This window comes from Stegostoma tigrinum, chromosome X (genome assembly GCF_030684315.1).
Source record: "Stegostoma tigrinum isolate sSteTig4 chromosome X, sSteTig4.hap1, whole genome shotgun sequence".
NCBI lineage: Eukaryota > Metazoa > Chordata > Chondrichthyes > Orectolobiformes > Stegostomatidae > Stegostoma > Stegostoma tigrinum.
Genome location: NC_081404.1, coordinates 9,501,502 through 9,516,073, shown reverse-complemented (window position 1 = coordinate 9,516,073; position 14,572 = coordinate 9,501,502). Strand labels below are relative to the sequence as shown.

Here is a 14,572-nt window from a genome sequence, read left to right as displayed (position 1 = left end):
AGGGGGATGAGGCAGCTCAAACTTATTCCAGGTACGTCCTTCGTCTTAAGAGATAGGTGTTAGTAGGCATGCACAGGGAGGGGGAGTGTCAGCCAGGCACCTTGGGAGCTTCATCGCAGTACACTCGAGACCATAAGATGTAGGGATAGAAGTAGGCCATTCAGCCCAATGAGTCTACTCAGTCATTCACTGAGATCATTGCTGATCTGAAAATTCTCAACTTCACCTTCCTGCCTTTTCCACATACCCCTTGATTCTCTTACTAATTAAACTTTTTTTGTTTATCATCGCTTTGAATATACTTAAATGACAAAGCTTCAACAGCCCTCTGGTAAAGAATTCCACAGATTTACAACTGAGACAAAATTCCCTTTCAACTGTCTTGAATGCATGTGACCCCTTACTCAAAGATTAGTATTCTAGATCTTGATTCTCCCACAAGGGGAATCAACCTTTCTGAATACACCCTGTCAAGTACGCTCATAATTTTGTGTTTCAATAAGGTCACATCTCATTCTCCTATATTCCAACATGTACAGGCCCAATCTATTCAGCCTCTCCTCATATCCAAGATCAGCCTAGTGAAACTTCTCAGGACTGCTTCCAATGCCAGGATATCGTTCCTTAGATAAGGGGACCCAAATTGTTCACAACTGTGGTCTGAAATAAAGACCAACATTCCACGTGCCTTCCCTATGACTTGCTGAACTTGGATTCTAGCCTTTTGCAATTCAGGGACAAGTCCCTGTATTCCAGTGTTCTGCAGCGCCTCTCTCTCAATCTAAATAATATTCAGCTCCTATATTCTTCATGCCCAAGTACATAACATTGTATATCCCCTCGTCATATCACATTTGCGAAGCTTTGCCTGCTTGCATAACCTCTCCACGTCCCTTTGCAGACTCTTTGCACCATCCTCAGCATTTGCTTTCCCACTTATTTTTGTGTTGTTGCAATATTGGTGATAGTACATTCAGCATCCTCATCCAAATCATTTATATTGTAAATAATTGTGGACTCACTACTAGTAAACAGTTGTCACCCTGAAAATGGTCCCTTTTATCCCAGTTCTGTGTCTTCTATTAGTTAGCCAATCCTCTGTACAAAACTTATGGACTCCACCAGGCTTAATGTGTGACACCTTCTCAAATGCCTTATGAAAATCTAAATTTATTATATCCAACTCTTCCCCTTTATCTATCCTGTTTGATACCTCTATTGTAGAATTCTAGTAAATTTGTCAGGCACAATTTTCCCTTCATTTAAGTCATGTTCATTCTGCTTGATTAAATTATGCATTCCTAAGTGCTTTGCTATTACGTTCTTCATATTAGGCTCAAATATTTTCCCATGGCAGATGTTAAGATAATGGGCCTATAAGTACTTTTCTTGTCTTCTTCCCTTTTTTAAATATAGGTGCCACATTGGCAGTTTTCCAGTCCTCTGGATGTTTTCCAGAACCTAAGGACTCCTAAAAGATTACCACTATCTCTACAGGTTCCTTGCTCTTGACTGCCGTCTGAGTAATCCCATTGCCTCCAATAGGTCAGGTCGTGGAGGGTGCACCTGTGTAAGAAACTCTCAGCAGACTAGGGCCTCTGAGCAAAGGCACAGTCACCAGTGTTTAAAAGTTTGCTATGTGGGGACAGCATTTAGACATAATGGCAGGCAAAGAAAAATGACAACTTTTTGAGGGCACATGGGTGTTCAATTACATGTAGCTAGCCTGCACTTTTATAACTCCATATTCGTTTGAACTGTTTTGATATTTGCTTTAGTTGCTTTACTCTGCTTGTGCTGACATGTTCCATTGAGATAGCTTTGACCAGACATACATATTACTGACGATGAGAGGCAAAGTTGTTCTCATGACCCAACAAAGCAGAGAGTTGGCATTTGTGGATTGCAGGCAAAGCTCACAAGATTGATTTCGGGGACAATGATCTTGTCCAATGAGATGACAGCAAGGGCACTGGGCTGGGGATTGCCACAGTGTAGATACCACAAAGACAATTTATGAGACATATGTGAAAGATGACTTCCTGCAGAGTGCAGGAAGGAAAGATCTTTGTCCTGGCTGGGGTCTCCTTAGCCATGCAAAGAATATAGAGAATGAAACGGTGGGCAATGCATGACTGAAATATGGAGGACTTCATTCTCTGGTTTTAGGTAGAGGAGTGGTAAAGGAAATGTTTGTGCTTGTCAAGCCCGTAGTAGTAAAAACATAGTCACTGAGGATGCTCAGCAATTGCAATGGTACAGTCAGAGAGCTTAATGTTCTCCAGTACTGCAAGAACCTTCAGGGAATAAGGCAAGTGTGACATTAGGCAGGATGCAGAAGAAATGGGCAGCATGGTCATCTGGCTCTTCTTTGCTTGAGGCAAGGCTCATAATCATGCCTTCTTCCAGGAGCCCAAGATTGTGGGAGTATGTAGTAGTGTGCAGCTACAGTAATGTGATATTAGCACAAAGGTTAGGTTTGTGTACACTTTTTAATACCAATAGAGCACAGTAACTACACATTAAAATTAATAAAGTATTTATTTAAAATTTTAGCACCAAGTGAAATGGCTCTCATTCAATGAGGCACGTCCAAAAGAACATAGTGTTCTCCAGCCAGCTGGTTTCCTAACAAACAACCCATGGAAGAAAACATTAATAGGCAGCTCAATTACCTTTAAAATTGGTTTGGTCGAAGGGGGTCAATAAGCCTATCTGGCATGTTAGACCACAGCCTTAGCTGCTTCCTGCCTGAATAAATCCTGCCCATTTCAGGATCGTTACTTTGCCCTTAAGTAGAAGGGACCCCTCGTTCCTGCATCTCTACCCATCCCAAGACACTGCTCTTCAAAGTCTTCAATGAGGATTTTAAGGGTGCAGCACATCACAATGACGCAGAAAACGACAATGATGCAGGACACTCTCTCTGGTGTATATTTGAGTGCACTGCCTGAGTGGTTCAAGCATTGGAATCTCACTTACAGCAGTCCTATTGTTGCTCAGTAATCATTTTGTGGATGTATGTGCATCATTGTACCTCTACCTTGACATTTGTCTGAGGATTCCTTACTGGTGTCCTCAGCCAGGTATTGAGGGTGTATCCTTTGTCTCCTAGCAACTAGCCATCTATGTGGCACAGGAGCATTAAGAGCTTCAGTCACGTGAGATGCCTTCTGCATTGTGTATCTGTCAGTTAAAGATAGTTACAGCAATGCAGTTCCTGAACAATGCTCATTGTCAACATAATTGCTGTTGCTTTGAACAAGTTGGTTAAAAATAACTCCAGAGGTGCAACATTCAGAGATCTTATGACCCACCTCTGGAGCAGGTGGGACTTGAACTAACATCTGCTAGCTCAGAGGTAGGGACATTACCTCTGCACCACAAACTCTGTTACAGCTCTGGAAACTGGACCACAGCACTCACATCACCACAGCTGCAAGATTAATCTGTGCCATTGACTGTTTGTTTCAAGCGATCAGGATTTTTAAAAGGGTTTCAGTGACAGAGCAGCTTAACTAAGAATCAGCTGAAATTGGATCCTCATTAGGTCACTCAAGTGACCTTATGTAACAGGAGCATAAAGAATTACCCAATGTGTCTCTTCGAGAGTGCTGGAGTTCCCCTTTGAACCCGATCTTGATTTAGCCCCATCTCCCACTCCTTACCTCTCCCTCACGTTTGATGGTCTGCAATGCCCTTAATGGGCTTTGCATATAAGTTAATCAATTGGAGAACATGAGTGATTTACAGATAGTGGCTAACAGGTGAAAAAAGTACCACTGGTGATTTGATGATGGGTGAAATGTTTAGTTGTGTGTAAGAGCACATCTGGAGAAATAAAAAGAAAAACGTATGCTGGAGTTAGGGCTTTTGTGCCACAGTGGCAATGTCCTTACCTCCTGAGCCAGAAGGTCCTGGTTCAAGTACAACTACTCTGAAGGTGTGTAATAACATATTTGAATAGTTTGATTAATATAACTGATAACTGCAGTGCCAGAGTTGGAGGGGGTCTTCTGGTGCAGTGATATTGACCCTACCTTTGGGTCAAATAGCCTGGGTTCAAGTCCACCTGATCCAAAGATGTGTAATAATATGTCTGAGAAGGTTGAATAGAAAATATCTATAGAAACATCAGAACAGAAAACTTAGGATGGAGCAGGGTTAGTCCATTCACTCCTTGGAGGCTGCTTTGCCATTCAGTAAGATCATAGCTGTATCCAATGGATTTTTTTTAAAGTCGGCTATCCTGGAGCAGGAGTAAAATATCCCCTAGAATACAGAAAATACTTCATGACTCACAATAAAAATACTTCTCAAGTATGAAGGAAGATTCTAGGAAAGGAGATAAACCAACTGTGGTTAACTAGGGTAGTTCAGGAGAGGACCAAACTGAAAAAACAAATCATACAATGTGCAGAGGATTATGGTGAGCCAGAGGATTGGGAAAGTTTTTAAACAGCCAGAAAAGATGCCAAAAAATATAATAAAGACAGGGAAAATAAACTTGAGTAAGCTAGCAAGCAATATTAAAAACAGTCAACAAGAGTTCTTTTAAATATCTAAAAAAGAAGAGATACCCCAAAGGGAACATAGGCCCCTTTTGAGAACGAGGCTGGGAAATAATGGGGAACCTGGAAATGGCAATGGAGTTGAATAAATTGGCATTGGTCTTCAAAAGAGAAGACAATAATAACATTTCATAAATGCTATATAATCAAGGGACAAGGATGGAGGACAAAAACTTAATGCGAAAGAAAAAAATGTACTAGAGAAACTAATGGGGCTAAAGGCCAATAAATCCACTGGACCTGATTGGTTGTATCCTAGGATCCTAAAGGAAGTAGCTACAGAGATAGTGGATGCACTGGTAGCAAACTTACAACTCTCAAAGGGCTGAAAAAAACCATCATTGTAACACCCTTATTCAAAATATGAGTCAAAAAACAGGTAACTATAAGCCAGTCAGTTAACATCTGTCTTGGGAAATTGTTAGAATCTATTATGAAGGATAATAATAGCAGAGCACTTAGAACAACATAACATAATAATGCAGAGTCACAGTCATGACCCATGAAGGGAATTCATGGCTGATAGAAGCATTTTTTGAGGATGTAACAAGAAGGATAGATAAAGGACTTCCAGTAGATGTAATATATTTGGATTTCCAAAAGGTGTTCAATTAGTACTCCACCGAAGGCTACTTGCTAAGATAAGAGCTCATGGCATTGTGGGTGGTATATTGGCACAGTAGAGGAGTAGTTAACTAATAGAAGACAGAACTGGGATAAGGGGCCCATTTTCAGAATGGCAACCTGTAATTAGTGGGGTTGCCACATGGATCAGTGCTGCCTCCACAATTATTTATAAATATATATTGATGACTTGTGTTAAGGAAGTGAATATATGATTGCCCAGCTTGAGGCTGATACAAAAATGGGAGGTCAGCTGGTGAGGATGGCACAAAAAGTCTACAAAACGATATAGGTAGGTTGAGAGTAGGCAAAATCTTGGCAGGTTGCATATAATTGGTGAAAATGTGAGGTTATGCGCTTTGCCAGGAAGAATAGAAGAGCTGAATGATTTAAATAGAAAATGACTGCAAAAGGCTGGAGCACAGAGGCATTCAGAGGCCTTTGTGCAGAACCATAAAAATCTTACATCCAAACACAGCATGTAACAGGGAAGGGCAATTAAATGTTGATCTTTATTTCCAAGGGAATGTAGTATAAAAGTCAGAAGGTTTTGCTCACACTAGACAAGGCATTAATCAGACCACAGTTGGAATACTGTGAACAGTTTTGGTCCCATTATCTACGGAAAAGTAGACTAACACTGAAGGCAGTCCAGAGAAGGTTCACTAGGTTACTTCCAGGTATGAAAGGATTTTCACCCGTTTAAGACAGATGAGGAGGAATTTCTACTCTGAGGGGAGTGAGTCTATGGAATTCGTTACCACAGAAGACTGTCAAAGCTGAGACACTAAGTATATTCAAGGCTGATATTGGCAGATTCTTAATCAGTAAGGGAATCAAGGGTTATAGGCAAATGGCAGGAAATTGGATTTTAGAATGATCAGATCAGCCATGGTTTCCTTGAATGACAGCAGTCTCAATGGGCTGAATGGCCTACTTCCACTCCTATGTGTTATGGTCTTATCTGTGAAAAGTTAATTGAAGCACACAGTCATCATTCTCAGGTTTGCCCTGCAAGCCTGCTCCATGATGCCCATAGTAAGTCCTTCAGTTAACAATGTTCCCCACCTGACCTCCTCCCTAACCAGCTTGTACAACATAAGAAGATCCATTGTGTGGCCCCAGAGGACTCCTTGTGATCAAATGCTCAGGCACAGAGACAGTGCGCATTGGCTGGGATCCTTAAAGCATGTCAGTCCACCTCCCCATTCAGAGGTTGCAGTAGAACAATTCTGATCTTGCCTTGGCATGATAGAGCTGCCAGCAAACCCTATTGGCCCCATCCTTCTCTTTCTCCATCCTTCTCCCTGTCATGGCTATGTTCCTTGTGACAGTTGGCCTGTACCAATGGGACATCTTACAGACTTACTGCTGCATCCATGCCACCAAAATCATGAGATGGCAATCAGCTTACAATATGTTGTGAGGGCTATTGTGGTGCAGTGGTAGTCTCCCTATGCCTGGGCCAGGAGTCCAAGGTTCAAGTCCCACCTGCTCCAAGGGTTTTAATAACATCTCTAAACAGGTTGACTAGAAAATACCAACAATGTACAGTGGCTCCATGATTTCATGGGATCTCTTTTAACATGGACCCAAGGGTTCTGAGGATATGTTGCATATTTATGAATTGAACTCGGCTGAACAAGATTCTTCATCCACTAGGCTCAAGATTCATTTGATGTCCATTCGGTTGGCTACAAAACCTAACCTTTAACTCTACCCCAAAAAATCCTTCTCCTACATTTGTAGGTGTAACCTTTTGAAATCAGTGATTTTAGACAAGTACTTCAAATTACTGAGATTTGTTTTTGCCATTAGAATTAATATGTTCCACTCTTCTCTTGTCACCCACCAAGGTATTCTCATTCTTTATCTCTTTGACTGCCTTATAATTCTTGCTGCCCGTCATCCTGGAACCTTGGCCTGATACTGTCAATCTCATCAATTTATCAATTTACCTAAAGTCATAACAATCCAGGTTCTAATGCCCCCACTGGCCCTTTATCCTTCCATCATTTAAGGCCATCTGTACCATCAAAATCCACGACTGCCCCAGCTCCTCTTAAGACCATACTTTCCCCAACATTGACCTATTAATGTCCACCGGGCCAGACCCAACTTCCCACGTAACTGTGAATGTGCCATCTGCTACCCAATACTGCCAGGCACATCCCCCTGCACTACCCCTGTCCCCAACCCCTCCCACCAGGGACTATGCCCTGTACAATCACCTCCCTAAGACTGTCCCTTTCTAGCCAAGGGCCCAAATACCCTAGGACGGGTCAGAAACTGTGATTAGGTCCACTCTTCTACCCCTGGAAAGACAGCTCCCCATCCAACAACAGCCATCAATCCACCATCTCCTTTGCAATTTGAGATTTGATACGACCCTCAGCCAAAGACAGCTTCCTCCCCTTCATTGTTTGGGCTTACTCTGGCATAGACGCAACTAGTCTCCTTTCCTTTTGATGCTGTGACTGTACTTGGAGACCTTGCACCTTAACCCAACATAGCCATCATTTGAAGCCATACAAGGATGAAGCAGCAACTACTTACCCTGTAGTCGAGGAAGAAGTGAAAGGTGACCTATTGTATTTGAAGGAATGGCTTTTTAAACAGGGTAGAAGTTAATTGAGAAGGGCTACTTAAGTCCAGTGAGTTGTACTTTTAATAAAATGCATGCAAATAAGCTTCTTGACACCTGCACAGTCAACCATCCATTTGAGGTCGAAGTATTTAACTGCATAACTTGATCCCACCAGTGAGAATCTAAATGTTTGAAACTTACTCAATTAAGTTCACCTGCCTATCATTCCCCACACCACCTCTATGACCTGCAAGATTCTACCCTAAGTATTTCTTTGCCAGCTGTAAGGTTCCTAATGTCAGCTAAAGAACAAGCAACTTAGCTGGGAATCACAATGTTTATGACAAACAAGGGTTAAGTGAGAGGCATTTTCCAGACTAAGATATATCATTCCAGTTCAGCTGACTGGTTCCAAAGTTCAGAAAATACTATACATTACACATGCTTACACCACTTAGCTTTCAATGCCAAAAACCTACACCTATCCAGTTACCTCCCTAACTTACTTTTTAGGCAATCAACTAATTGCCACTGAGAGAAGAAGCATAACCTGAACTGTCTGTTCTCCTCTCTGAGCATCAGTTCATGCCTCATTGTCATACAGTGTGATCTACTTCAAATAGGTTCAATTTACTGTCTTTAATGAGGTTGTTGCCTTGCTCACTGAGCTGGCTGGTTATCATACAGATGGTTCATTACCATGCTAGGTAACACCATCAGTGCAGCCTCCAATGAAGCAATGTTGTTCTACTCCAATTGGAATTTATATGATCCTGTCTGTTAGGTTGGGTTGTCAATCCCAGTTCTGTTCCGCATGGGTTTGTACGTGGGGTCTAATTCCACGTGTTGATTTTATTATGGGTTGAAAACCAGGCCTCCAGGAATTCCTGTGCATGTCTGTGGTTGGCTTCAGCTAAGATGGACACACTGTCCGAGTGCACTGAGATGAGGGAAAGTTTGTTGTGTCATTTTGCTGCTAGCTGGTGTTTGTGTATCCTGATGGCTAGTTTCCTTCTAGTCTGGCCAATGTAATGTTTGTTGCAGTCATTGCAAGGTATTTTGTAAACTACGTTGGTCCTGAATATCATGGGTATGGGATCTTTGGTCCTTGTGAATGCTTGTTGTAGAGTGACTGTGGATTGTGTGCTACCATGATTCCTAGTGGTTGCAGGAGTCTCGTTGGCAGTTCTGATATATTCTTGATATAGGGCAGTGTGGCCAGTGTATTGGGGCATACTGTTCCCCCTTGGTGTTGTATACCTAGCAGGTACCTGTGGATGATTTTGTTGGGACATCTTCACAAGAGCCTTATACAATCGTTAATCTTTAACACCTCTACCACAATATAACAATACAAAAAATCCAAATATGATCTTACCTTAAAGACACTAGGTACTTGAAGCTTAGGTGATGGTATTCCCAGGGCATAGTCAATAAGAACCATGGACAAGATAGTCAGGAAAACTGCAAAATCACTTATCATTGATCGTACCTGCCAGCAAATATTGAAAATTAGTGGAACAGGGTAATACCTCTGTCAGAACAATAAACGCAAAAGTGTAATGTGTTCATTTACTGAGAATGCCAACTGTCATTCCTAGCTTTGTGTGAAATAGTGTACAAAGGCAGTGTGGGGAATTAATGTAGGCTACAGAATAGCTTTGCCAAAATGAAACTGGATCCGAAAGAACTAATATTTTATCCTAATAGATCGTACAACAGTACAGCACCCTTCGGCCCACAATGTTGTGCTGGCCTATTATCCTAGTTGAAGATCAAACTACTCTGCATACCCTACATTTTACTGTTCTCCATGTGCCTATCCAAGAGTCACTTGAATGTCCCTAAAGTATCTGACTCCACTAGCACTACTGGCAGTGTGCTCTACACACCCACCACGCTCTGTGCAAAGAACCTACTTCTGATATCTCCCCTACACCTACTTCCAATTACCTTAAAATTATGCCCTCTTGTAATAGTCACTTCCACTCTGGGGGAAAAAGTCTTTGGCTATCTACTTTATCTATGCCTATCATCATCTTGTAAACCTCTATCAAGTCACCTCTCATCCTTCTTCACTCCAATGAAAAAAAGCCCTAGCTCCTCAACCTTTCCTCATAAGACCTGCCCTCCAGTCCAGGCAGCAGCCCGGTAAACTCCGCTGCACCTTCTCTAAAGCCTCCACATCTTTTCTATAATTAGGTGACCAGAACTGAACACAATATTCCAAGCGTGGTCTAGCCAGGGTTTTATTGAGTGAAAGCATAATCTCATGGCTCTTCAAACTCAATTCCCCTGCCAATGAAAGCCAACACACCATACGCCTTCTTTACAACCCTATCAACTTGGGTAGCAAGTTTGGGGGATCTATGGACATGGACCCCAAGATCTCTGTTCCTTCACACTGCCAAGAATCTTGTCATTAACCCTGTATTCCGCACTCAAATTTGACCTTCCAAAATGAATCACTTCACACTTTTCTGGGTTGAATTTCACCTGCCACTTATTTTCCCAGCTCTGCATCCTGTCAATGTCCCATTGCAACCTACAGCAGCCCTCCACACTGCCAATGACACAGTTTGGTGGAATTGTGGACAAACTTACTAACCCACCCTCCCACTTCCTCATCCAAGTCACTTATAAAGATCACAAAGAGCAGAGGCCCCCGAACAGATCCCTGTGGAATACCACTGGCCAACGAGCTCCAGGCTAAATACTTTCCATCTACTATCACCCCCTGTCTTCTATTGGAGAGCCAGATTTGTATCCTGAAAACCAAATTTCCCTCAATCCGATGCCTCCTCACTTTCTGAATGAGCCTACCATGGGGAACCATATCAAATGCCTTGCTAAAATCGATATACACCACATCCACTACTCAACCTTCATCAGTGTTTTCTCACAGCCTCAAAGAATTCAATAAGGGTTGTGAGGTGTGACCTGGCCCCCTCAAAGCCATGCTATTTCCAATCAAACTGTGCCTTTCCAAATAATCATAAATACTATCTCTCAGAATCCTATCCAATAACTTGCTTACAGAAAACAGACTGACTAGTCTGTAATTCCCAGGATTATCCCTATTTCTTTCCTTGAACACGGGAATAACATTTACCACCCTCCAATCATCTGTTACTACTCAGTGGGCAGTGAGGTCACAAAGATCATCGCCAAAAGGTGCAATCTCTTCTGTCGCGTCCCATTCCAACCTTGTGTGTATCCCATCTGGCTCAGGGAACTTATCTATCCTCATGTTTTTTCAAAATTTCAACACATCATCCTTCTTAATATCAATCTGTTTGAGCATATCAGCCTGTTTCACGCTGTCCTTACAGATGTCATGGTCCCTCTCACTGGTGAATACTGAAGCAAAGTATTCCTTAAGGACTACTCCTACCTTTGACTGTGCGCACAAGTTCCCTCCACTATCCCTGATTGGCTCCATCCTCACTCTGGCCATCCTCTTGTTCCTCCTATAAGTATAGAATGCCTTGGAGTTTTCCTTAATCATACCCCCTTCTAGCTCTCCTAAGTCCATTCTTTAGTTCCTTCTGACTACCTTGTAGACCTCTAGAGCCCTGTCTGATTCTTTCTTCCTCTTGACTTGATGTTCCACATGTCTTGCCATCCAAAGTTCCTTCACCTTACTATCCTTTCCTTGCCTCAGTGGGACAAATGGGACTAACCTATCCAGCACTCATAGTAAGTGCTCCCTAAACAACCTTCACATTTCTGTCCATGCATTTCTGAGAATACCTGATCCCAATTTATGCTCCGCAATTCATAGAATCCCGACAGCATGGAAACAGGACCTTCAGCCCAACAAAACACACTGACCCTGAGAGCATCCCACCCAGACCCATTCCCCCATAACCCAACTAATCTACACATTTCTGCAATTTACACATGCAATTTAGCATGACCAATCCACCTAGCCAGCACATCTTTTGGACTTTGGGAGGAAACTGGAGCAGCCAGAGAAAACCCCTGCATAAAGGCCACAACATCATAGTTCCAAGTACTGATCCACGCTCGAAGTTTGTCACCCTTATTCCTGACACTTCTTACATTGAAGCAGACACTTCAACCCGTCACACTGACTGCAACTTTGCCCTATCAACTGTCTGTCCTTCTTCACAGACTCTCTGCATGCTGTATCTACCTGTACACCGGCTACCCCATCTGATCTGTAGCTCTGGTTCCCATCCCCCTGCCACACTGGTTTAAAACCTCCCAAAGAGCTCTAGCAAACCTCCTACTCAGGATACTGGTGCCCCTCCAGTTCAGATGCAACCCCGCCTTCTGTACAGGTCCCACCTTTCCCAGAATTTATCCCAATGATCGACATAGCTGAGGCCCTCCTTCCTCCACCAGCTATGTAACAATGTGTTCAGCTGTACACCAGCTCTGTAGCCAAGACAGGTGTACCCCTCTGCCATTACAACTCCCCACAAAGATTGTCTGCATTGAACGAAACCTTCTGATGCATGTCAGCAGCAGCAGGAGCAGATTGCTACATATCCTCATACAGCTAAGCATCAAAGGTGGAAAACAGCTAAACATCAAAGTTTAAAGCCGGACTGTGCTATAAATGCAAACCTGCAAAATATTAGGAAAATTATGTTTTCAAAAATCAAAGGTGGAGAAACAGATTGCACGTACCTTTGTTGGAAAATAGTGACTTGTTTTAAATTGTTTGAGGAACCCGGACAGGGCAAATGTAGAAAAGAATAGTATAACAGACCAGAAGAGGACATCTGGGGTGTATGGTCCATGGTGTCCACACGAAGGGCCAACAAATTCACCATGAAATGTCTTACAGTCCTGGATGTGAAAAGCAGCAAACAGATCATATTTAAAAACATCGCATTGTACTAGCTTTCTAGGCAGCCATGGTAATAGGCTTCTTCAGTGCATAGTATCCTCTGTACACCATTGGATCAATCTTTATCATGCAACAGGAAAAGGATCAAATTGGCCAACCTTCCTTTAAGACATTTTGTCACATGCTGAGGCCACTGCCAGAGGTACGCCTACATAATTCTTACCCACCTCACTGAACAACCAGCCAGACTTAACACTGACCTACAATTTTTCCTAATACTAGGATTTAAATCAGAGTTTGGCACACGGCCACATTCACAAGTTCAGTTTACAGTTTGTGTACATTGAGGTTAACGCATTTAAAAATACAAAAAATATTAGTGTTCTATAAATATGATCATAAGATGTGGGATCAGAAGTAGACTATTCAACCCATCAAGACTGTTCTGCCATTCAACAAGATCACGGCTGATCTGATGATCTCAACTCCATTTTCCTGCTTTTATCCCATAACCCTTGATTCCTTCAGAGATAATGGGAACTGCAGATGCTGGAGAATCTGAGATAACAAAATGTGGAGCTGGATGAACACAGCAGGCCAAGCAGCATCTCGGGAGCATAAAAGCTGATGTTTCGGGCCTAGACCCTTCATCAGAAAAGGGGGAGGGGGAGATGGTTCTGAAATAAATAGGGAAGGGGGGAGGCAGATCGAAGATGGATAGAGGAGAAGATAGGTGGAGAAGAGACAGACAAGTTAAAGGGGTGGGGATGGAGCCTGTAGAGGTAAGTGTAGGTGGTGAGGTAGGGAGGGGATAAGTCAGTCCAGGGAGGACGGACAAGTCAAGGGGGCGGGATGAGGTTAGTAGGTAAGAAATGGAGGTGCGGCTTGAGGTTGGAGGAGGAAGAACAGGTTAGGAAGGTGGGGACAAGCTGGGCTGGTTTTGGGATGCAGAAGGGGGAGGGAAGACTTTGAAGCTTGTGAAATCCGCTTTGATCCATTGGGCTGCAGGGTTCCCAAGCAGAATGAGTTTCTGTTCCTGCAACCTTTGGGTGGCATCGTTGTGGCACTGCAGGAGGCCCAGGATGGACATGTCGTCTAAGGAATGGGAGTGGGAGTTAACATGGTTCGCGACTGGGAGGTGCAGTTGTTTATTGTGAACAGAGTGTAGGTGTTCTGCAAAGCGATTTTTTTCCCCCAAGCCGCCGCTTGGCTTCCCCGATGTAGAGGAAGCCGCAGCGGACGCAGTACACCACATTGGCAGACGTGCAGGTGAATATCTGCTTGATGTGGAAGGTCTTTTTTGGGGCCTGGGATGGGGGTGAGGGAGGGGTAGTGAGGGAGGTGGTGTGGGGGCAGGTGTAGCACTTACTGTGGTTGCAGGGGAAGGTGCCGGGTGTGGTGGGGTTGGAGGGGACTGTGGAGCGGACAAGGGAGTCCCGGAGAGAGTGGTGCCTCCACAAAGCAGACAAGGGTGGAGATGTAAAAATGTCTTTGGTGGGGTCAGATTGTAGATGGCAGAAGTGTCGGATGATGTGTTGTATACTGCATCTGCTGTACCCACTGTCGCTTCCTCTACGTCAGGGAAACCAAGCGGAGGATTGAGCCTGCCCAAGCCATTCAACTCGAGACATGATAACTCAGAGCTTAGCAAGCAGCCATGATCTCTGACTCTTCCCTTCCTCGACATCTGTTTCTATTTCTGGGGATAGGCTGGCCACCAATATCCACTATAAACCCACAGTTATCTTGACGATACATCCTCACACCCTGCTTCCTGTAAATTCTCTATTTCATTCTTTCAGTTTCTCTGTCTCTGTCGCATCTTTTCTGATGATGCAACACTTTGATAGGGGACCTTTTGAAATGTCCACCTTCTTCCTCAATTGAGGATTCCCCAGCAGTGTAATTGACAGGTCCTTCAGCCAGGTCTAGCCCATCTCGTGCACTTTTGGCCCTCAAACCCCCTCT

The 14,572-nt window shown here is 43.3% G+C and overlaps 1 protein-coding gene across 8 annotated transcripts in view; it reads right to left on the bottom strand.

Annotated features, from left to right (window-relative positions):
- The window catches only part of LOC125448266 (electroneutral sodium bicarbonate exchanger 1-like), a 383,257-nt gene that overhangs the window by 70,362 nt on the left and 298,323 nt on the right, over positions 1-14,572 (bottom strand). For all 8 annotated transcript variants that reach the window (XM_059643484.1, XM_048523424.2, XM_048523426.2 and 5 more), the window contains 2 exons: positions 12,442-12,603; positions 9,161-9,274 (listed from right to left, as the gene is read on the bottom strand). In XM_059643484.1, the coding sequence (XP_059499467.1) occupies positions 9,161-9,274; positions 12,442-12,603 (276 nt within the window). The remainder of the gene's footprint in view (positions 1-9,160; positions 9,275-12,441; positions 12,604-14,572) is intronic.